The 24,905-nt window shown below is 45.0% G+C and overlaps 1 protein-coding gene across 1 annotated transcript in view; it reads left to right on the forward strand.

Annotated features, from left to right (window-relative positions):
- Positions 1-24,905, forward strand: part of LOC126475090 (uncharacterized) — a 182,668-nt gene that overhangs the window by 69,774 nt on the left and 87,989 nt on the right. The window contains exon 3 of the mRNA XM_050102661.1: positions 7,049-7,272. Coding sequence (XP_049958618.1) covers positions 7,049-7,272 — 224 coding nt within the window. The remainder of the gene's footprint in view (positions 1-7,048; positions 7,273-24,905) is intronic.

Consider the following 24,905-nt stretch of genomic DNA (forward strand, 5'->3'; position numbering starts at 1 on the left):
CATTAAAACGCACGTTCAGAACATCTGACATATTGCACTTTCGGAAGAACTCCCCGACGTTCTTTTTCCACGCTGTGACATCAGAAACTCGGCACGCTGAACGTTGACGCTCGAATGCACGGTCCGCGTGCTGACGGCTGAAGCCCCACACGAGTCCCGCACGACTGTGCAAGCCTCGCAAGCGGCTGTGCCAGTGGGCTGCGTTCACAGTGGCGCCAGCAACGGTCGTCAGACACCGTCGCCAGAGGTCGCCCGATAACATCAACCGATAGCGTGGTCATAGTGCGTCCGATCTCCTTCGTCAGTTATTGACGGGGTCAAGGAGGTTACGTTAGGTTAGAATCTATTCTATATATGAAGTAGGTTAGATTGAAACCTTTTAGGATGCGGTGGATACCACGACGCCTCCGTGCTTCGATACGAGTGCTCTATAGCGGCTGCTGCTATTAAAGAGACGCCGAATGCGTGTGAATGAGCTTTCCTGTCGCGTAAAGAACGTGGCCAATACTATACACGCTGTCCTCACTTATCGGATTAACCAGACAAATTTTACAAATATATGAGACGACAGGAGAAACATTCTGCTACATACTCGAGATAATTTGGCGACCTTGAAGAGCAGGTTATGAGCACTTTGTTTCGCTGTATTTATTTAAAGTTGTGCAGACGTACGTCAATTAACCTTCAATGATTGTCATTTAGTACACGAGTGAAAGATAAGCATGAAGTGTTGCATAAGATTCTCCGAAAACCTAAAGCACTTAAAAGTGGAAACGCATCGTACCCCACTTTTGCAAACATCTTCATATTAACATAAGCACTACCCTACCGGCAAGTACGCAATAATAATAACTTGTAGACAACTAATCACAACGTACCATAAAAAAGATCCATTACAGTAGCTATAAGCACATAAGATACGCCACCATTTACACTTGAACAAATTAATTTTTGAGGTTATAATCTATGCCTAAAATTCCCAATAAAGATTTTATCTATTTGGGGTTTAGAATAAACCTGTGATTTTGAACTACATTCCGATTATGATATTTTCGTCCACAAATGTGTAATGTGCCGCGAATACATAGAAAGAAAAGCCGGCCGCGGTGTCCGAGCGCTTCTAGGCGCTTCAGGTTGGAACCGCGTGACTGTTACGGTCGCAGGTTCGAATCCTGCCTTGGGCATGGATGTGTGTGATGTCCTTAGGTTAGTTAGGTTTAAGTAGTTCTAAGTTCTAGGCGACTGATGACCTCAGAAGTCAAGTCCCATGGTGCTCAGAGCCATAGAAAGAAAGATCCTTTATCAAACGGCTCTGAGCACCATGGGACTTGACTTCTGAGGTCATCAGTCGCCTAGAACTTAGAACTACTTAAACCTAGCTACCCTAAGGACATCACACACATCCATGCCCGAGGCAGGATTCGAACCTGTGATCGTAGCGGTCGCACGGTTCCAGAATGTAGCGCCTAGAACCGCTCGGCCACCCCGACCGGCGATCCTTTATCATTTAGCTACAATATAGCACGTCAGCAACTGGAAGCAGTTAATTCCGGGAATTATCTGGGAGTAGGTATTAGGAGTGATTAAAATGGAATGATCATATAAAGTTGATCGTTGGTAAAGTGGTGCCAGACTGAGATTCATTGGAAGAATCCTAAGGTTCAAAATGGTTATGAGCACTATGGGACTTAACATCTGAGGTCATCAGTGCCCTAGAACTTAGAACTACTTAAACCTAACTAACCTAAGGACATCACACACCTCCATGCCCGAGGCACGATTCGAACCTGCGACCGTAGCAGTCGCGCGGTTCCCGCTGAAGCGCCTAGAACCGCTCGGGCACCGCGGCCGGCAAGAATCCTAAGGAAATGCAATCCGAAAACAAAGGAAGTTGGTTACAGTACACTTGTCGCCCATTGCTTGAACATTGCTCACCAGTGTGGGATCCGTACCAGATAGGATTGATAGAAGAAATAGAGAATGTCCAACGGAGAGCAGCGCCCTTCGTTACAGGATCATTTAGTAATCGAGAAAGCGTTACGGAGATGATAGATAAACTCCAGTGGAAGAATCTGCAGGAGAGACGCTCAGTAGCTCGGTACGGGCTTTTGTTGAAGTTTCGAGAACATACCTTCACCGAGGAGTCAAGCAGTATATTGCTCCCTCCTACGTATATCTCGCGAAGAGACCATGAAAATAAAATCAGAGAGATTGAAGCCCACACAGAGGCATACCGACAATCTTTCTTTCCACGAACAATACGAGACTGGAATAGAAGGGAGAACCGATAGAGGTACCCTCCACCAGGTGGCTTGCAGAGTATGGATGTGGATGTAGATGTAGAAACTCACCCTTTCTTGAAGAAAACTTATCAGTTTTTCACGCTCCATATTACGTGTGCTAGAACGTCGGTCGATTTGACAGAAGAAAACAAACTGGTTTGAACTTCACTGATTGTCGTCCGAAGTCTGTACGTGTGTGTGTGTTTGTGTGTGAGTGTGTGAAATCTTATGGGACTTAACTGCTAAGGTCATCAGTCCCTAAGCTTACACACTACTTAAACTAAATTATCCTAAGGACAAACATACACACCCATGCCCGAGGGAGGACTCGAACCTCCGCTGGGACCAGCCGCACAGTCCATGACTGCAGCGCCTTTGACCGCTCGACTAATCCCGCGCGGCGAAGTCTGTACGTTCGCGGATAAGATCGGCTATAGTGTGACCGCGCACGTAGTGGTGAATTGATTTGAAAAGATCGGTCGTCACCGACCGACGTCGGTCGTCGGCGGATTCCACCGATATCAGAGCCACTGTCACCGTAGCCTTAGGCGCGATAGTGTCGGTCAACCAAGGCAACGTCTGCCAAGCTGCGTGACGTTTATTCTCCCTGTCTCTCGCACATCGCAACAGAGCGAACACCCCGCTACCTGGCACGCGTCTGCAGTACTCCTTTGACCGTGACCGGCAAGTAGGCTCCAGCAGCTGCGGGGAGGGCCTCAGCCGACAGACGAGTCCCGTGCCGTGCAGGCGAGGGCAGGCTTTGAGCGATGTTTACGGGGTGCTCGTCTGCTGTAAACACGGCCGCTAATCGCCGCCAGCTGTGCGCTGTGGCGACGCGCGTCGCGGCGCGCCAGCCGGCCCGCTGCCAGCAGTGCTCAGGGCTCGCTTCTCTTGTTTCTGTTGGCACTCAGCGGGCCCAGAAGCGCCGCGCGACTCGCATTGTTGTTCCTCGGTGTAGCTGACACCTGCGGCTCGGCCCGCCAGCGATGTCCGACTAGCGCCACCCGGGAAGAAACGACCAATTGGGCTTTAATAAATTATAAGCAATTAGATGGCGATCAGTTTGTCTTCAGGAACGGTAAAGGCACCAGAGACAGTTCTGACGTTGAAGCTGATAAGGGAAGAAAGACAAAAGAAAAATCGAGACATGTTCGTAGGATTTTTCCACCTGGAAAAAGCGTTCGACAGTGTGAAATCGTGCAAGCTGTTCGAAATTCTGATAAAAATAGGGGCAAGCTATAGGGAAAGATACAATATGTACAAGAACCAAGAAGGAACCATAAGAGTGGAAGACCAAGGACGAAGTGCTTGGATTAAAAAGGGTGTAAGATAGGAATGTAGTCTTTCGCTCCTAATGTTCAATCTGTACATCGAAGAAGCAATGACGGAAATAAAAAGTGGGATAAAATTCAAAGCCAAATGATATCAATGATAGATTCACTGATGACAATACTATCCTATGTGAAACTGAAGAAGAATTGTAGCATTTGTTACATGCAATGAACAGTCTAATGAGTACAGATTGGGGAGTGAGAGTAGGTCGAAGAAAAACGAAAGCAATGAGAAGTAGCAGAAATGAGAACAGCGAGAAACTTGGCACCAGGACTGGTGATCACTAAGTAGATGGAGTTAAGGAATTCTGCGATTTAGGTAGAAATGGATACAGCTAGAAACTTAACATCAGGATCGGTGATCACAAACTACACTCCTGGAAATGGAAAAAAGAACACATTGACACCGGTGTGTCAGACCCACCATACTTGCTCCGGACACTGCGAGAGGGCTGTACAAGCAATGATCACACGCACGGCACAGCGGACACTCCAGGAACCGCGGTGTTGGCCGTCGAATGGCGCTAGCTGCGCAGCATTTGTGCACCGCCGCCGTCAGTGTCAGCCAGTTTGCCGTGGCATACGGAGCTCCATCGCAGTCTTTAACACTGGTAGCATGCCGCGACAGCGTGGACGTGAACCGTATGTGCAGTTGACGGACTTTGAGTGAGGGCGTATAGTGGGCATGCGGGAGGCCGGGTGGACGTACCGCCGAATTGCTCAACACGTGGGGCGTGAGGTCTCCACAGTACATTGATGTTGTCGCCAGTGGTCGGCGGAAGGTGCACGTGCCCGTCGACCTGGGACCGGACCGCAGCGACGCACGGATGCACGCCAAGACCGTAGGATCCTACGCAGTGCCGTAGGGGACCGCACCGCCACTTCCCAGCAAATTAGGGACACTGTTGCTCCTGGGGTATCGGCGAGGACCATTCGCAACCGTCTCCATGGGGCTGGGCTACGGTCCCGCACACCGTTAGGCCGTCTTCCGCTCACGCCCCAACATGTGCAGCCCGCCTCCAGTGGTGTCGCGACAGGCGTGAATGGAGGGGCGAATGGAGACGTGTCGTCTTCAGCAATGAGAGTCGCTTCTGCCTTGGTGCCAATGATGGTCGTATGCGTGTTTGGCGCCGTGCAGGTGAGCGCCACAATCAGGACTGCATACGACCGAGGCACACAGGGCGAACACCCGGCATCATGGTGTGGGGAGTGATCTCCTACACTGGCCGTACACCACTGGTGATCGTCGAGGGGACACTGAATAGTGCACGGTACATCCAAACCGTCATCGAACCCATCGTTCTACCATTCCTAGACCGGCAAGGGAACTTGCTGTTCCAACAGGACAATGCACGTCCGCATGTATCCCGTGCCACCCAACGTGCTCTAGAAGGTGTAAGTCAACTACCCTGGCCAGCAAGATCTCCGGATCTGTCCCCCATTGAGCATGTTTGGGACTGGATGAAGCGTCGTCTCACGCGGTCTGCACGTCCAGCACGAACGCTGGTCCAACTGAGGCGCCAGGTGGAAATGGCATGGCAAGCCGTTCCACAGGACTACATCCAGCATCTCTACGATCGTCTCCATGGGAGAATAGCAGCCTGCATTGCTGCGAAAGGTGGATATACACTGTACTAGTGCCGACATTGTGCATGCTCTGTTGGCTGTGTCTATGTGCCTGTGGTTCTGTCAGTGTGATCATGTGATGTATCTGACCCCAGGAATGTGTCAATAAAGTTTCCGCTTCCTGGGACAATGAATTCACGGTGTTCTTATTTCAATTTCCAGGAGTGTAGATGGAGTAGAATTCTGCGACCTACGCAGCAAATTAACCCATGACGGACGGAGACGGAGAAAAGAGGACATAAAAAGCAGACTAGCACTGGAATAAAGGGCATTCCTGGCCAGGCGAAGTCTATCAAACATAGGCCTTAATTTTAGGAAGAAATTTCAGAAAATTCATGTTTGGAGCGTACCACTGTGTGCTAATGAAAGACGGACTGTGGGAAAACCGGAAAAGAAGAGAATCGAAGAGTCTGAATTGTGGTGCTACAGAAGAATGTTGAAAATTAGGTGGACCGCTAAGGTAAGGAATGACGAGGTTCTCCGGAGAATCAGTGAGGAAAGGAATATGCGGAAAATACTAGCAAGGAGAAGTAAAAGGATAGTAGGACTTCTATTAAGACATCAGTGAATAACTTCTATGGTACTAAAGGTAGCTATAGAGGCTAAAATCTATGGAGGAAGACAGAGGCTGGAATACACCCAGCAAATAATTGAGGACGTAGATTGGAATTGCTGCTCCGAGATGAAGAGGTCGGCACAAGAGAGGCCGCATCAAACCAGGCAGAAAATAATGATTAAAGAGAGAGAGAGAAATACGTTCTTGCTAAGAAAAAACACATCGCTAAACTGAATCATACCTCTTTAGTTAAATACCTACATTATTTAAACATACCTCATTACCCTCCACAAGACTTCAGAGTACAGGGTGGTTATGATTAAACTTCAGCTACATGAGAGTGTTCGCATGGAACTTTGTGGGAATATTTGTAAGGACACACGGAAGAGAAAAAAACGAATGAACTATTGAGAGGAACACATTTTAATTCCATATGAGGGGGTTCAATTCTGCTGATCTTGGTGGGTATGTAGTTTGGAACGATAGGCCTATGACTCGGTCTTCTCCCCCTATGTTACAGAGTAACCGAGTGACCTCACGTCAAGTGTGAGGTGGATCTCCATTGTGCATCAAAACATCTGAGCCCAGAACACCTTTCTTCTTTAGAGCACGAATCACAGACTGGCGAAGCAGATAGTAGTAACGTGTGCCATTCACGCTGTATGTCCTTTCTCCTTGGGGTCCTAGTTCTCCAAACAAAACTGGACCAACCATGAACTGAGCTGAGGAGCCACATCACAAAGCAACTTGTTCACTGTGAAGGGAACCACCATGGAAATTCCTTGGCGCTGACTATCCCGAAATGCGACAGTTGTGAGTGTAACCTCCCGCAGTGAACGTAAAGTGTGCTTCATCACTCCACAAAATATTCCAAGACAACATGTTATCAACTTCAGCCGTTCCAAGGAACGTCAGAGCAATGTCGAATGTCTGCGTCGCGTGGCAAAAGATGGTGTTTAATGTGAAGTTTGTACGGATGTCATTTTACAGTTGTTCACATCACTGTTCGATCTGTGAACCATAGTATGTTCAGCTGTCATTCCACTTCGTGTACTGACTGAAGATCGCACATTGTGTACAGCATTCTGAGCAATAGCAACAGTAACTTATTTAACAATTTGTGGTGTAATTTTCCGTCGGCCTTGTCAGTGTTTGTAGAGAAGAGTTCTAGAACAGAGCTCGTGTAATATTGTCTTGATGATAGCTTCCACAGTGGCGGCGGCAGCAGCTGAGAGCTGGACGTGGTGTTGCAGCACTACACGATGGACTGCTACTTCCGCCAGGTGTGGCGCGACCGCCGGCTCACGTTCACTCTGCCCGGCCTGGAGGAGTTCTCGCTGCCATGGCTGTTCCTGGACCGCGTCTGGAAGCCCGACACCTTCTTCATGAACGGCAAGCGCTCGCACCTGCACCGAATCACCGTCCCCAACAAGTTCTTGCGCCTGCGCGAGGACGGCGTCCTCACCTATTCTATGAGGTTCGTACAGCACAGGGCTTCAAATAGGATTTGCAGAGCATTTTGCTGACATACACTGGATGCATATAATATTAACGTAACATCTGCGCTACTGGCAATTAATATTTCCACACCACACAACAAACGTCAAATTACCCTGCTTAGACATGTAAGTGGTTAACATTGTGGAGGGACTGTGTAAAACAGGTAGCAGTAACGGCCTCTACATTCTGTATGTAAAGATATATTACGTAGCGGAATTCTCATTCAGAACCAGCAGGTGAATGTTGGTTGTTTCTGAGAAAATTGTTCTATATGTCATGTAACAAGGAGCAATGGCCACCTGCACGTGTTGGAATTTGTCGCTAGCAGTTCAACAGAAGCTTCTCGAGACCGCTGCTTACCATTCCGCGATTTTTTAGTTCGGGCTTATAGGGACTCCATGGCTGTCATATGAATATACACAAATAAAAAAAAAAAGTTCTACATCACTCCGGTTCCCAGAACTCCTGAAGATAGACGTTGACTGTGGATATTGTATTACAGACACAGTCCCTTTGACTGTTCAGAGATGTCACTAAACCCGCCCAAAGATGTAAACAACCATGCATGAACTGCGCCTATTAGACGGAGGGGGTCCGACAGCCGATCAGTTCCAGTCATTCCTCCGCGAAGGAGGTACACGGCTCGTGTTGCCTGTACTTCAGTCGTGCCTAGATGCGGTTCGATCGCGTCCACATTGTTACTTTGTACCAGGAAAGGCTCTCAACAAGGGAAGTGTCAAGGCGTCTCGGAGTGAACCAAAACGATATTGTTCGGACATGAAGGAGATACAGAGAGACAGGAAGTGTCGATGACATGCCCGCTCAGGACGCCCAAGGGCTACTACTGTAGTGGATGACCACTACCTACGGATTATGCCTCGTAGGAAGCCTGACAGAAACGCTTTTCGTGCACCCACAGGACGTCGTGTTAAGATTAAAATTGTGCGCAACAGGCTGCGTGATGCGCAACTTCACTCCCGACGTCCATGGCGAGGTCCATCTTTGCAACCACGACACTATGCAACGCGGTACAGATGGGCCCAACAACATGCCGAATGGACCACTCAGGATTGTCATCACGTTCTCTTCACCGATGAGTGTCGCATTTGCCTTCAACCAGACAATCGTCGGAGACGTGTTTGGAGGCAACCCGGTCAGGCTCAACGCCTTAGACACACTGTCCAGCGAGTGCAACAAGGTGGAAGTTCCCTGCTGTTTTGGGGTGGCATTATGTGGGGCCGACGTGCGCCGCTGGTGGCCATGGAAGGTGCCGTAACGACAGTGCGATACGTGAATGCCATCCTCCGACCGAAAGTGCAACCATATCAGCAGCATATTGCCGAGGCATTCGTCTTCATGGACGATAATTCGCGCCCCCATGGTGCCCATCTTGTGAATGACTTCCTTCAGAACAACGACATCGCTCGTGTAGAGTGGTCAGCATGTTCTCCAGACATGAATCCTATCGAACATGCATGGGATGGATTTAAAAAGGGCTGTTTATTGACGACGTGACCCACCTACCACACTGAGGGGTCTACGTTGAACCGCCGTTGAGGAGTGGAGCAGTCTGGACCAATAGTGCCTTGATGAACTTGTGGATAGTATGCCACGACGAATACAGGACGTGCTACTGGGTATTAGAGGTACCGGTGTGTACAGCAATCTAGACCACCACCTCTGAAGGTGGTACAACATACAATGTGTGGTTTTCATGAGCAATAAAAATGGCGGAAATGATGTTTATGTTGATCGCTTTTCAAATTTTCTGTACAGGTTCCGGAACTCTCGGAACTGAGGTGATGCAAAACTTTTGTTGATGTGTGTAGTATCGATGGGTTCAGGAGGTCCATGTTCAACGCCCTCAAAGACTACAGCGGCCTCTGACAACTAGCCCTCGAGCCCGCCTGTCTGACCGCCAGTACAAGGTCGAGCAGCCACGTAACGTATCATGTCTTGGGTTGATAAATGTGCTTATTTGCAACAGGACAAGTATCCAGTCAAATAGTACTATGATAGCCGAAGCAATGCTGTTGTCAACACGACGAACATGTTGCATCTCCGGTTTTTTTTTTTTTTTAATTGGCTTTCGGAATGTGGCCATACAGCCGTCTCAACCCAGGAAGTGTTATACTGCAATTGGTTTTGACAATTTATGGTACATTTATTTTAAATCGTACCCTGGTGCTATGTAACATATAATTAACAGAATACTGATTCGACATAAAACAAAATTTACACTCGGAGTACACGAAAACGAGTATGTCAGACGAACATGGAACGCAGGATACACAGTGGTACTACACTACAAAAATCCTGCTGGTAATACAATAAGAAATTATAAGTCACCATTGGTACATATCTGGGATATTCCCAATTCAGTACGCATGAATGACTTTATATCTAAATTAACAAAAAATGGTTTTTATACATCCTGTGACAATTGTTTCAGAAGCTACGGAAGGAATTGAATATTTGTGCAGGACTGTAAGTACCATCTAGACAGAACAGGAGAACGATTTAAAGAACCAGACTTGTACAGACTCACAGGTATTCAGAGACACACACATGGTAGGCACGTAGTGACATACATTTAGAGGCTAAATATTCCATATTCTGCAGAGTAGCACGTGCAGATATGGTCTGTTAATTGAGGTTTGATCTTCCCCTGGCATTCTAAGTACAAGTAGCATTAGATTAGCAGCGCCGCGAACTATATCTTGATTTTGGTAGTTTCGGCAAACTCATACAATAGCTTGTACGTTGTTATATCGTTGGAAGCTAACAAGGTTTGGAGGCTACTTGGGAACTGAGGACCAAGAGATCGAAGATTACTTGCAAGAATGTTTATGTGATATGAGTTCCGTGGACCTTACACAAATACAATATATTGTTCGGATCTTCTTCCTCGCCGCAAACACATAGAGAGATGGTGCTTAGGTTGAGCCGATAGAGGTGTTTGTTGGACTTCAAGTGATTAAATTTCAGCCGTGCTATAATTGTAGTGAAGCTCCTTCGTGTTTGTGCCTTATTATACAAAGATACTCTTGAAATTGTGGGATGAAATAGTGCCTTTGAGTTAAGATGTCCGTGATCATTCCTCTACCCGGTCCGAGGACAACCGCTTTCTGATCATGGGTATCATATCGGTGAGAGTGAGTTTATCGTACGTAATAAATCCGTGCGGACGTACTTGTTTTGTTAGGACACCTGCTTGTCCATTTTCAGGTATCTCAGAGGGGCTTTTCATCCATACCATCGCGTAAATTCTGTCGAACATAGAGGACCCCACCAAAGCGTGATCACCCAGGGCCAACTATACCAACCAAAACTCTGCCTTCCTCTTGCTCCAATGGGTCCCAACCCCTATCCACCACATTTCACAGACTCAATCAAAGAGCGATGCTGAGAATTACCTCGTTAACAATATTTCAAGTATAGTTATGACAATAGGGAATGATATATCATATCAGCAGGCTGCTAACAGGTCAATTCCGCTGTTACAAGCAGATACGATCCAGATGTCAATCCAAAATACTTTGACATCTCTCTTACACTCCAAAACGGCCTATAAAATCTTCCAATGGAACGCAGGATACCTCAAGGCAAACAAAGAGAGCCTTCGATATTTTCTGCACCGAAATAAAGTAGACGTTTGTGTCATCACCGAAAAATGGTCGAAACCGTACAAAATATTGGCACTCCTGGGATACTCTGTTATTAGACAAGATAAGAGATGGTGGCTGCGGCGGTGAAGCGTTGTTGGTAAAAGTAGGTACCCACTTTTCCCGTTGTCAATAATGGCCCTAGCATGGCCCATTGCAAATGGTGCGTATCCGGCTGTGGATCAAGGACTTCCATCTGAATTTGATCTCAGCCTACAAAGCACCTAACGAAAGACTTTCCAAACAACAGTTAATAACAATCATTGCTTCTCTCGTCATCCCCCAGTAGCTGAGTGGTCAGCGCAACAGACTGTCAATCCTAAGAGCCCTGGTTCGATTCCCGGCTGGGTGGGAGATTTTCTCCGCTCAGGGACTGGATGTTGTGTTGTCCTAATCATCGTCATTTCAGCCCCATCGACGCGCAAGTCGCCGAAGTGGCGTCAAATCGAAAGACTTGCACCAGGCGAGTGGTCCACCCAACGGGAGGCCCTAGATCTTGCTTCCCTCGAAAATCCCTTCTGCTACAGGTGGCTTTAACGACCACCAAACATTGTGAGGTTACAGAAGTGCCAACGCAATGTGAAAAATACTAGAGCATGCACTAGATTCGGGAAACATTATAGTACTAAATTATAGCTCACCCACACGAATAGTTCGATCAAATGAAGCCGAGACGGCAGTGGACTTGAGTATGCGAGGTGCATTCAAGTTCTAAGGCCTCCGATTTTTTTTCTAATTAACTACTCACACGAAATCGATGAAACTGGCGTTACTTCTCGACGTAATCGCCCTGCAGACGTACACATTTTTCACAACGCTGACGCCATGATTCGATGGCAGCGGCGAAGGCTTCTTTAGGAGTCTGTTTTGACCACTGGAAAATCGCTGAGGCAACAGCAGCACGGCTGGTGAATGTGCGGTCACTGGGAGTGTGTTTCATTGTTGGAAAAAGCCAAAAGTCACTAGGAGCCAGGACAGGTGAATAGGGAGCATGAGGAATCACTTCAAAGTTGTTATCGCGAAGAAACTGTTGCCTAAAGTTAGCTCGAGGTGCGGGTGCGTTGTCTTGGTGAAACAGCACACGCGCAGCCCTTCCCGGACGTTTTTGTTGCAGTGCAGGAAGGAATTTGTTCTTCAAAACATTTCCGTAGGATGCACCTGTTACCGTAGTGCCCTTTGGAACGCAATGGGTAAGGATTACGCCCTCGCTGTCCCAGAACATGGACACCATCATTTTTTCAGCACTGGCGGTTGCCCGAAATTTTTTTGGTGGCGGTGAATCTGCGTGCTTCCACTGAGCTGACTGGCGCTTTGTTTCTGGATTGAAAAATGGCATCCACGTCTCATCCATTGTCACAACCGACGAAAAGAAAGTCCCATTCATGCTGTCGTTGCGCGTCAACATTGCTTGGCAACATGCCACACGGGCAGCCATGTGGTCGTCCGTCAGCATTCGTGGCACCCACCTGGATGACACTTTTCGCATTTTCAGGTCGTCATGCAGGATTGTGTGCACAGAATCCACAGAAATGCCAACTCTGGAGGCGATCTGTTCAACAGTCATTCGGCGATCCCCCAAAAAAATTCTCTCCACTTTTTCGATCATGTCGTCATACTGGCTTGTGCGAGCCCGAGGTTGTTTCGGTTTGTTGTCACACGATGTTCTGCCTTCATTAAACTGTCGCACCCACGAACGCACTTTCGACACATTCATAACTCCATCAACACATGTCTCCTTCAACTGTCGATGAATTTCAATTGGTTTCACACCACGCAAATTCACAAAACGAATGATTGCACGCTATTCAAGTAAGGAAAAAGTCGCCATTTTAAGTATTTAAAACAGTTCTCATTCTCGCGGCTGGCGGTAAAATTCCATCTGCCGTATGGTGCTGCCATCTCTGCGATGTATTGACACTGAACGCGGCCTCATTTTTAAAACAATGAGCATGTTTCTATCTCTTTCCGGAGAAAAAAAATCGGAGAACTTGAATGCACCTCGTAGTATCCCCTGCGCTGTCTACCGGAACAACTGGGAAAGTGAAAGTGATATTGGATACTTTAAATTCGGATCACTTACCAATTCAGATCATAATAAACGTACAGGCTAGGGAGACTGTGAAACACGCAATCAACTGGAAAGTGAACCCAAACAAAGCCAACTGGAGTCTTTAAGAAACATTACTATAAGACACACTGGAATCGAATACCGATACTGGGAATTCCGAAAGAGATTCTGAGGTCTTGGTGTCGCTTATCAATGAAGCAACGGAAGTCTCAATACCTCAAAAAGGACATAAGTGGACCAATCATCGTCCATCACACTGTTGGTGGGTATCAGAATGTGACGCAGTCCTCAAGGGACGAAGGGAGGCATTAAGAAAGTACAAAAATCTTTTTAATGATACATACTTCGTTGTCGTTAAGAAAGTACAAGTTGCAGGCGAGAAAATATTGAAACACAAAGAAAGAAAATCGTGGCATAATTTCTGCACTGCAATCTGTAAATAAACTCCATTAACCAGGATCTGGAATGTAATACAGAACATTTCTGACTGTATATGATTATTTCTTGTGGGGGCTTATGAAAGGCTCTGTTTATGTGCCTCCTTTACCAACTACAATGAATGAACTGAGACATCGTGCAACAGCAGCTGTGGAAGCTGTGACTCGAGACATGCTCGCTGCAGTGTAGGAACAATCTGAATGCCGCATTGACATATGCCGTGCATCTCAAGGGGGGGGGGGGGGGGGCATATTGATCACCTATGAAAAGTTATGAAAAAAAACTTTTTGAGTTTCCCGTTCATCGAAAAAGAAAATTCATTCTATATATTTACTAGTTTCACAAATAAAGAAGTGCCAGATCGGATGATTCTTTTTGGTACACCCTTAGTCCCCTAACAGATACCTTATATGTCTTTTCATTGTCTCAAAAAAATTTTCCGAGATTAGACTATTTTTTGCTCATTTCAATGAGAACCTGACCTTAATGGCTTCGTCTATCCGAGCAGGACCGATCCAAACTTCCGCGTCACAGAGTCTACAAACTTTACACTTGCACATTTCGTGATTCCAGCACGGGTAGAGACAAATATTTTATCGTAATTTTATGCCACTGAAGTGTGGATACATTATTGACGGTTACAATGTATGTGTTTATATACTGACTATCCTCAAATTACGATGACTGGGTGTTTGTGTTGTCCTCATCATTTCATCATCATTCATGAAAGTGGCGAGTTTGGACTGAGCAAAGGTTGGGAATTTGTACGGACGCTGATAACCGCGCAGTTGAGCGCTCCACAAACCAAACATCATCATCATCAAATTACGATGTTCTTCAGAGATGCATGCATGTCATTTATTTCGTTCTCTGCTTCAGTTCTCACTCTTTTAACGTTCCACAATGTCCTTTACCTGGGTAGTAACTGTCACAAGTTTTTCTTATTTGCGTTTCGAGGCTTCGCTTCGCAGTGTGGAGCTAAGAACTTGTGGCAAATAAAGGGATGCTGATCCTTTGATCCAACTCCCAACCTGGAACGACAGAATTTGTCATGTTTACTCTCGTAGACTTCTCCGGACTGCACCATGCCTTAATATCCTCCACTTTTCCTTCCTCTGAAGATGGAATATCAGTTCTGGAGGGATGGAGAGCCTTGTTAATTACACTGAGGTGACGTCATGGGATAGCGATATGCACAAGTACAGCGCTTACACAAGGCTCTGTACACATTGGCGGAGCTGTCACTTGTACTCAGGTGATTCATGTGAAAAGGTTTCAGATGTGATTATGGCAGCACGACGGCAGTTAACAGACTTTGAACGTGGAGCTAGACACATCGGACACTCCATTTGCGAAATCGTCGGGGAACTCAATATTCTGAGATTCACAATGTTAAGAGAGTCCCGAGAATACCAGATATCACAACGGATGGCACAGGAGCCGACGGCCTTCACTTAACGACCTAGAGCAGCGGTGTTTGCGTAGAGTCGTCAGTGCTGACAGACAAGCAACACCGCGTGAAATAACCGCAGAAATCTATGTGGGAACGTTCGATGGACGTATCCGTTAGGACAGTGCCGCCAAGTTTGGCACCGACGCGAGTGACTTTGCTAACAGCACGACATCGCCTCCAACGCTTCCTGGGCTCGTGACCATATCGGTTGGACCCTAGACGACTGGAAAACCGTGGCCTTGTCAGATGAGTTCCGATTTAAGTGAGAGCTGTTGGTAGGGTTCGGGTCTGGCGCAGGCCGTAGACCATGGACCCAGCTCGTAAAAAAGACACTGTACAAGCTAGTGGTGGCTCCGTAATGGTGTGGGCTATGTTTACATTGAATAGACTGGGTCCTCTGGTCAAAATTAATCAATCATTGATTGGAAATGCTTACGGTCGGCTACTTGAAGACCTCTTACAGCCAGTCATGGACTTCATGTTCCCAAACAACGATGAGATTTTTATGGACGACAATGCGCCACGTCGCCGGGCCTCATTTCTTTGCGATTAGTTTGAAGAACATTTTGGACAATTCGAGTGAATTATGTGGCCATCCAGGTCGTCCGACATGAATCCCACGGAACATTTGTAAGACATAATCGAGAGGTCATTTCGTACACAAAATCCTGACCCGGCAACACTTTCGCAGTTATGGACGGTTATAGAGGTAGCATGGCTCATTGTTTCACCAGGGTACTTCCAACGACTTCTGAGTCCATGCCACGTTGAGCTGCTACACTACGCCTGGCAAAACGAGGTCCGACACGATACTGGGCGGTGGCACGCGACTTCTGTCACCTGAGTTTGTAACTATGAACAAATGTTTTAATTAATTTTAATAAGCTTTCTTCGCAGCACGAGATGAAAATAATAATGCGATAGTAACGAAAAAAGGAAACCAGAATTAAGTCAAACGAAACTAAATGTCTGATTGTGAACTGTGACACTAGGTCCGAACCATACTTCAGTAATGACATAGTGATGAGGAAAGTATAGAAGTTTAAACACTTGTAATCTTATATTGATATAAACTGCACCGGGAAGTACGGAAATAAAATAGATAATACAACAAACGTGAAGATTATCAGAGCATCTGCATTAGTTTTTGTGGGATGATAACGTTTAATATAAAAATAACAAAAGATCCTGTTGGCTGATGGCTGAATCTGTCCTCTGTTATGGATAGAACTATGAATTTTGAACGCTGATCTCGTAAGAATGCTGTGGAAATTGATTACTTACGAAGGAAGGATAATTAGAGATTAGCGTCCTTTCGACAACGTGGACATAGAGACGAAGTTCCAGCTCGGATTACGAAAGGGTGGTAAATGAAATTGACCATTTTCAGACGAACCACCGCAGCATTTTCCTTGAGCGATGTGAGGAAATTATGGAAAACGTAAATCTGGACGGCCGGACGGTAATTTGAACCGCCGTCCTCTCGAATGTGAGTCCAGTGCACTAACAATTGCGCCACCTTGCCCGCTGCTTGCGAAGCAGCACGGGAATATCAATAATCGAGTGAAAAGCAAACTAGCGATTTTAAGATGGTTAAGCTGGTATGGTCTCTTATTATGTATGCGCGATCAACGTTAGCAATGAAGACATTTAAATGGAGGCCAGATGTAACATGAAATCGAGAATGATTTACGCCATTCTTAGAAGGATAGGATCACAACGAAGTTACGCACCACACCCGACTTTTCCGTCTCATTGCTTTTATGCAACCCACCACTGGTGACAACATGTCCAGCACTTTCACATCTAACATCTATTTAACTTAGCTCTGGTTTGTCAAGCTGTTTGCACTTTCCCCGTTCATGCAAGTCTTGGTCCGACCGTTATCACCGTGTAACTGCACCAAGGGAGATAGCGACGCGCTGAGATGCATTCGAGATGTCTGTCATTCAAACCCCTGAGCAGCAATCTAAATTTAGTTTTCGTGCGTTTTTACTTAGCCACTTGTAGCAAATAACGGTATAGTTTCATAGAAATACAAATGGTCAATTACCTTTCCCTTGTCCGATTTTCAACTTTGTCTCTAACGACCTCGTCGTCGACGGAACGTTAAAACCCAGTCTTCATTCTTTGCTGCCTTCGTCCAACTGCCACTCGAGAACAGGATTTAGCTCACGCACTTTCCAGGAGCAACACGAAAGGCTGAGAGGTTTTCTGTAATCGGTCGGCATTTACACAGTTGCAGGGTCGTGCGCTAGCCTCATTCTACTTTCATTGAAACAATGACTACTGCTTTAGCCACATCACTATGACACCCAGTATTAGAAAATTCATTTCCACATACCGCTGCGTTTCCTCAGTTACGAGCGCTTCTCAGTAACTCAGTATCATCTTCTGTAGTCATCAGAAGCGAAACCTTGTTACTCTTTTTTTCTCCAGAACAGATGTCTTCTACACACACAGAATGTGTAACGTGACAGATATTACCTTACAGCCTTCGAATACCTCCAGCAAGGTTATAGAAAGTGCCGCTGCTTCCTTTGTGAACGGAACACCCATATTACTGCTTTCTTTTTAAGTGGAATGCCCAGGCTATATCAGCATTATGGAACAAAGCAGTGGTCTTCGAGAGAACGCTTGTTGCCAAGCGTAAACACTTTTCATATCAACTGTTGACGCTGCCAACTAAAATATTCCTCACGTCGACAGATATTCTTAGAGGTAACTAAAAAAATTAAAAACACCATCAGTCAGAACGTGTGATACTATAATACAAGTGTGCTACCCAATTGTTTTCCCCTTTTTGTTCAGTGTAAGTGTGATGTACTTGTTTTACTCTGTAACTCCTTAGGTACTAAGTGTTAATGAGAAATAAGATATATACCGCAGCCTGTGTAAATTATTTTGTATTATGATGTATTTACTCTGGGTTAACTCCGTTAGGGAAAGTTAGGAAAAACAATATCGTTGACTGAAAGTGAAAACAGGTGTAGGAGAGCTGTCTGTGGACGCTAGTGTGACGCCAGCGCACAGCGCGCAAGAGGCTGCCTTGGCTGTGAGACGTGAGACAGAACGCAAGCAAGTGGCCTGCACCGTCGGGCCTAAGAGAGGCGCGATTGTTACCAGCGACTGACCAAGGGCGGGATCAGTGTGGGCAGATGTAAAAGGCTCCAGTAACATCGAGATCTTGCCCAATAATTGGTCGTTGTGAATCAAGGTGTGCACGCAATGTTACATGGAGCAATGGGAGCATTGTAGATGACGGCTTAACAGCTGGAACGAGCAGTAAGGCTGTTTTAGTTTACGTTAGAAATTTTGTGACGCATCACCTAGTGACGCTCTCAGTGAACTTCGTTGCACTAACAAGTGTTGTAGGTAAAAACTGCAGGCACCTGATCTTGTCATTATCCTCAGTCGTTGTCACCTACTTATGGTCGCATTCTTTTCCAGTTATGGAATAACCGAGTGTCGTTGTTAAAAGAACTAAAAGAAAAATATTAAAATCATTGCCAGTTTTACTTGTTTGCAAAAATGATAATTGAAAGTAATTAATAATGAGGATTCAATATGTTATCAGTGTTTTTCAATAATTTTAGGGGCAAAGTGGTTCTTGGTAACTGAGTAAAGTAAAGTAACTAAAACAAAGGTAACCCTGGCAAGCTCAAATTAAAGAAGAGAATAAATTAAGTTTACATGTTTCATATCTGTGTGCATTGTAATAACGCTGGCGTGTGCTAGCTTGATTCGTATTTCGGCGTTGACAATCTGTAGAAAGTCAACAGTTGCTTATTTGATCCAACAGAATTTCCATAGTAATTACAATCTGTTCGAAGTATGTAGCTTGCCATGTCCATGAATCTAGTGCACGTAAGTAAACGTTACTCTGAGATTAGGTAAATTACTGCCGAAACAAAAGAGCTACCTGCAGTCAGTCATTTACTTTTAAATAACGAGTTTAAATATCTTTTTCCAAATTAACATAGTTGAGTATTAACAGTATCACATCATCGCTCTCTTTACCTATTATTTTTTCGTAACGTATTGTCAGAAATGTGTATTAACCTCCTGATGCCATATGTACATCCAAACTGTTAGATATTCATTGCTGTCCGCATTATTGATCAGTTATTGGACAGACAGTGCCCTAATGGACTGGCAAACGCGCTAATGTATTACTGTATCTTTCCAACTAATTTTTTTCTAGACTCTTTTACTCATTGGTATCCCTTTTCGTTTCGTATCTTACGTGAGTGATGGCGTTGTTTTAAATACTAAACAAAAACTATGTAATTATAAAGTGCTGGAATAGAACAGCTTGTTCTTTAGAACGACTTGTTATACACTTTGCCGGCAGGTGTGGCCGTGCGGGTCTAGGCGCTGAGTCTGGAACCGCGTGTCCGCTACGGTCGCAGGTTCGAATCCTGCCTGGGGCATGGATGTGTGTCATGTCCTTAGGTTAGTTAGGTTTAAGTAGTTCTAAGTTCTAGAGGACTGATGACCAAAGATGTTAAGTCCCCTAGTGCTCAGAGCCATTTTGTTATACACTTTTCTCCACTAACCGGTCAAATTTTCTTCGAAGACGATAGTGTTATCCGAAATCAAGTTCATAAGGCATACGCGATCACGGTCATATCATCACATTAACCGATCAATAAGGGGGAAGGTTACAAACGCACAGGCATTGACACACCTTTTCCATAATTTCCTAGACTCGATGAGAAAAAGTCAACGAGGCCATATTTTATGGTCCTGACATATAAAATTTCATCAAATATGAAGGAAACCCTTTTTGGTGATGTGGAAGGAGAGGGGGAGTGAAAAGAAGCTTGGGCTTTTTTCCTGTAAGTATCGGAAAACTGGTTTGCCAATAACAAAAATGGTTCAAATGGCTCTGAGCACTATGCGACTTAACATCTGAGGCCATCAATCCCCTAGAACTTAGAACTACTTAAATCTAACTAACCAAAGGACATCACACACAGCCATGCCCGAGGCAGGATTCGAACCTGCGACTGTAGCGGTCTCGTGGTTCCAGACTGAAGCGCCTAGAACCGCTCGACCACTCAGGCCGGCTTGCCAATAACAACCCCAAGCGCATAATGCCGAAGGCTTATAAATAATGAAATGTAAAAGTTTCTAACAATAACTTTCCTCCAGACACAGTTACACTCTTACCCGGAAAATATTGATGAAATAAGTGATTAACTTGGGGAAAGTTTTCATCAGCAGTTTCTAAGCCCCCAGAAGCGTTACGAAGAAATCTGGTATCAATCTTTTCTTATAGATTTTTGATGGTCGATTGTGTGAGGAACAGTTCATTCGAAATAAACTCCTCTCTTAGGATAAAAGTATTCATTGCACAAAAGAAAGTAATTAGAATAATGTGTGGGGAATACACATGTACATCTTGCAGATATCTCTTAAAGCAACTGGGAATACACAGGGATCCAGAAAAATGTAGACACTCTTCCATAGTCAATGTTAATGGAACAAAACGACATACCATTACAGTTCTCGCACAGAGGGACGATTAATTTGTGTGTTCACAGTGACTTCCATTAGCAGCCAAATAACATCGATGTCGCTGAACGGTTGACCGAACTGCGGCTGTCAGTGTTGCCGGTGTGATAGCCGCACAGAACGCCTCGATGTTTTCTCGTATCTCGATCATTGTAGCCCGATCAGTGCACCTGTTGATACATTTCATTTTTCAAGGTTCCCCCATACGTAAAAGTCAAGATGTGCAAGGCCTGGAGACCGTGGTGTATAGTAAACAGCTCCTCTTCGACCTATCCATCATCCAGGTAGATTTTCGTTCAAGTAGGCTCTGACTTTTCTGGGGTTGTGAGGCGGAGCGCCATCTTGTTGTAGTAGAAATCATTTGTTTCCAAACACCTCACGGATGGCAGGTAAAATCGCTGTTTGCAGCATATGAAGATACATGTCACCTGCTACGGTACCTTTAACGGGCCACTCAAACTGCGCCATGACAAACCATGCCACACATTAACATCCGGTAGATTAACATGTTTATCCGTGTGAATCTTAGGATTTTGAGGAGCCCAAAACACGCATTTGTGTTGGCTTACAGTACGGCTCAGTTTAAACTGCACCTCGTCACACCATATAACCATCCATGCAAACCGTTGATCATAATGAAGCATGCCTTCAAACCACCCCCAACATTCCATCGATCGACCCGGGTCTTCCTCCCTCATAGCGTGCAGCGATCCTGGAATGTACAGTTTCCACTTTGCAGCCTTCAGAATTGGTCGTATGTTTGATAGGGTAACTCCGTTTTCATGTGCAACCTGCTTCACAGATTTTTGAGGTGACCTAGTAAAATGTTGCAACTAAGCATCGCTGGAAACTGGACTTGCTGATCTCTTTGGTTGGCTAGATCTTTCCTTATACACATCCTGAGCGGTATCGTCGGCTTCAAATTTATCTCGAATACTATAAATTGTTGTACATGTTGGTGGCTGAGTTCCGTCCAAGCATCACATCGGAGCACAGCTTTTCGTTTGTGAGTTATACGAGTTTCTAATTACATGTGACATTTACTGAGTGCATTTTAGTTTAAATTCTTAAAAGTCTTGCATGTTTGTTATCTTGTAGCAACACTTCCGCGCATTAATAACTCTCTAATGCAAAATTCAGCGATGTTAAGTATGCATAAGGACTGTGACTGCCGCGTTCAGACGTGATCATAGTTGGTGATCCTTCACTCACAGTTGCAGATGGTTATGGCTTTGATCACACGGCTTAAGGCTGTTACCAATGGGCATTATTATAGGGGGGGGGGGGGGGATCCAGGCAACGTCCAGAATGATCCTCGTATCCCCCGATCGGTCCACTACTGTGACCACCCCAGTTACTGTCCACACTATGGATGACCTGTGGTTAAGTCTGTAGTTGTTTCGAGATGTGACAGGCAGCGAAAGACCTATGGAGGGGCCGATCTAAAGGCCTCTTTGGTTCGTCTGACAAACAGGTTTCAGGCGCTGTCTGTGGATCCTGAATCAGACGCAGTCGATTGTCCTGTTTCAGAGGAAGACGCTTGGCCCACAAGATCTATTCTCTGTCAATAAAACGCAGTCTTTGGTTCGTTTTTTCCACAGCATTTTCAGTGTGTTCTCTCCAATTTAAGTTGTTCGTAATTGTAATTCATAGGTATTTAGTTGAATTTATGGCCTTAATATTTGATTTATTTATATTGCCACCGAAGTTTAACAGATTCCTTTTAGCACTCACGTGGAGGAGCTCATACTTTTAATTATTTATGATCGATTGCCAATTTTGCACCTTACAGATATCGTTTTGCAGTTTCTTATGATCTTCTGACGACTTTACTAGACGAACTGTAAATAACCTAAGACGGCTGCTCAGGTTGTCTCCTAAATCGTTTATGTAGATAAGGAACAGCAGAGAGCCAATAACACTACCTTGGGGAACGCCTTTTAGAACGAAACTAATAAAAACTACTGGTAGCGTAAAAGCCAGTGACTGTACTGTAGTTCAGCAGCACAAATAATGAAAGTATTTACCATAAACTACTGAAACTGACCTATAGTTGAGCAAAAAAAAACTGTCTTGTGAAGCCCAACAGAAAGCATAAAAACTGATGACTACACAGTTGTAATTCATGCTAACCTTTTGCATGAAAACTCAAGGTAATACGATTATGTAAAGGAAAAACTTCAAACAAGGTGTCTAGTAAAATCTGACTCGACAGAGCATTAAACTTTAATTACACGGCAATGCATGAAACACAATCAATGCTCATTGTTACAGAGTACAGCCAAGTGGCTTCTTGAACAGGCTCAAATTAGCTCGCGAAACCTGTGTCCAACTTCAACGGCCAGCATACTGGAGATTGTAACTGGTGTCAGATCGTTGCACATAGCGCCGGGTACAACTTGGACGACCGAAACTTGATTCGCTCCAGTAGACCACAATGGTATCTCGTAAGTCATCAAATGATGGGGGAGACACGCATCTATTCTGCAGTCTGAAGAAACGATCGGGAGAAGATGATCGCCACATCTGACAGACTTAGTCCAACTCCAATCAAAGTGACCACACAACTTGTAGACGTTCGATGCCATTACGGCACCACTGAACACACGTCGACCCACAGAATACCTGTGCCCAAGACTCAAAGAGAACCCTCCCGCCGCTAACATGAAATAGTAACATCTTCGTAGCGCCAGCGCTACGCTCGCCTAGTGAACGCTCCGACACCTGCTGGCCGGCGATAGCATGTATACACGCTCACAATCGATCGAAAGCACAAGCGAAGGTACCAAAACTGACTCAGTAGTATAGGCGGTAATTGAGAGATTTGTATCAAGTTAATCAATAAAATTTGGAACTGATCCTCCATTGTACACAAAACAGTTCAGAACACTGTAGATCAAGCAAGGAAAAACAGCATGGCAAATTGAAAAGAACTCAAAATCTCCAAGAATGGCAATGCTTTACTGAAGCTCGAAACTTAGCGCAGACTTCAATACAAAATGCTTTTAACAGTTTCTACAAAGAAAGTGTGGCAGAAAATCCAAAGTAATTCTAGTCATATGTAAAGTACGCCAGTGGCAAGATACAATCATTGCCTCCTCTGCGCGATGCCGAAGTTAACGTTGTCACGAATGCAGAGTTACAAAGCAGTTTTCCAAAATTCCTTTACCAAAGAAGACGAAATAAATATTCCATAATTCTTATCAAGAACAGCTGTGAACGTGAGTAACTTAGAAGCAGATATCTTCCGTGTAGCGAAGCAACTAAAAACACTTAACAAAGACGAGTCTTCTGGTCCAAATTGTACACCAATTAGGTTCCTTTCAGAGTAGGCTGGTACAGTAGCTCCATACTTCTCAATCGTATACAACCACACGCTCGACGAAAGATCCGTATTTACAGACTGGAACGGTGGATAGGTTACTCCAGTACTCAAGAAAGGAAATAGGAATAATCAGTTGAATACAGACCCAAATGATTTACGCCGATTTGTAGCAATATTTTGAACAGATATTGTGTTGGAAAAATATAAACTAACACGATGAAAACGGTCTATTGACAAACTGAAGATTCAAAAAATATCGTTCTTGTGAAACACAATCAGCTCTTTATTCGAACGAAGTAATGAGTGCTATCGACAGGGAATCTCAATTTGATTCCGTATTTCTAGTTTTCCAGAACATTTTTTATACCGTTCCTCGCAAGAGACTACAAATTAAATTGCTTGCCTAAGGAGTATCGTCTGTTGTGCTAATGGATTCATGATTCCCCGTCAGAAGGGTCACAGTTCGTAGTAATCGCCGGAAAGTCATCCAGTAAAAGAGAAGAGACACCTGGCGGTCCGCAAGGAAGTGTTATAGGCCCTGTACTGTTCGTAATCTACATAAAACATTTAGGAGAAAAATCTCTTAAATTTTATGCAGATGATGCTTTCGTTTACCGTCTAGTAAAATCATCCATCTTTTACAAAATGACGTCTACGACAATTATATGGTGCGAAAAGTGGCAATTGAGTACAAATAGGGAAAAGTATGATGTCATTCAAGTGAGTGGTAAAAGGAATATGTTAAATTTTGTTTAAGTAAAATTACACAAATCTAAAGGCTGTCAGTTCAACTAAATACCTAGGTATTACTATTACGAGCAACTTAAACTAGAAGCATCACATAGATAATGTTAGGGGGAAGGCGGACCAAAGACTTCATTTTATTCGCAGAACACCGAGAAGGTGTAACAGGACTACTAAAGAGACTGCTTACAGCCGCCTGTTTTCAGTGCGGAACCGCGCTGCTGCTACGGTCGCGGGTTCGAATGCTGCCTCTGGCATGGACGTGTGTGGTGTCCTTACGTCAATTAGGTTTAAGTAGTTCTAACACTAGGGAACTGATGACCTCAGATGTTAAGTCCCATAGTGCTCAGAGCCATTTGAACCATTTGAACACCCGCCTGTAGTCCTCTGCTGGAGC

Source organism: Schistocerca serialis, chromosome 4 (assembly GCF_023864345.2).
Source record: "Schistocerca serialis cubense isolate TAMUIC-IGC-003099 chromosome 4, iqSchSeri2.2, whole genome shotgun sequence".
NCBI classification, from domain to species: Eukaryota; Metazoa; Arthropoda; class Insecta; order Orthoptera; family Acrididae; genus Schistocerca; species Schistocerca serialis.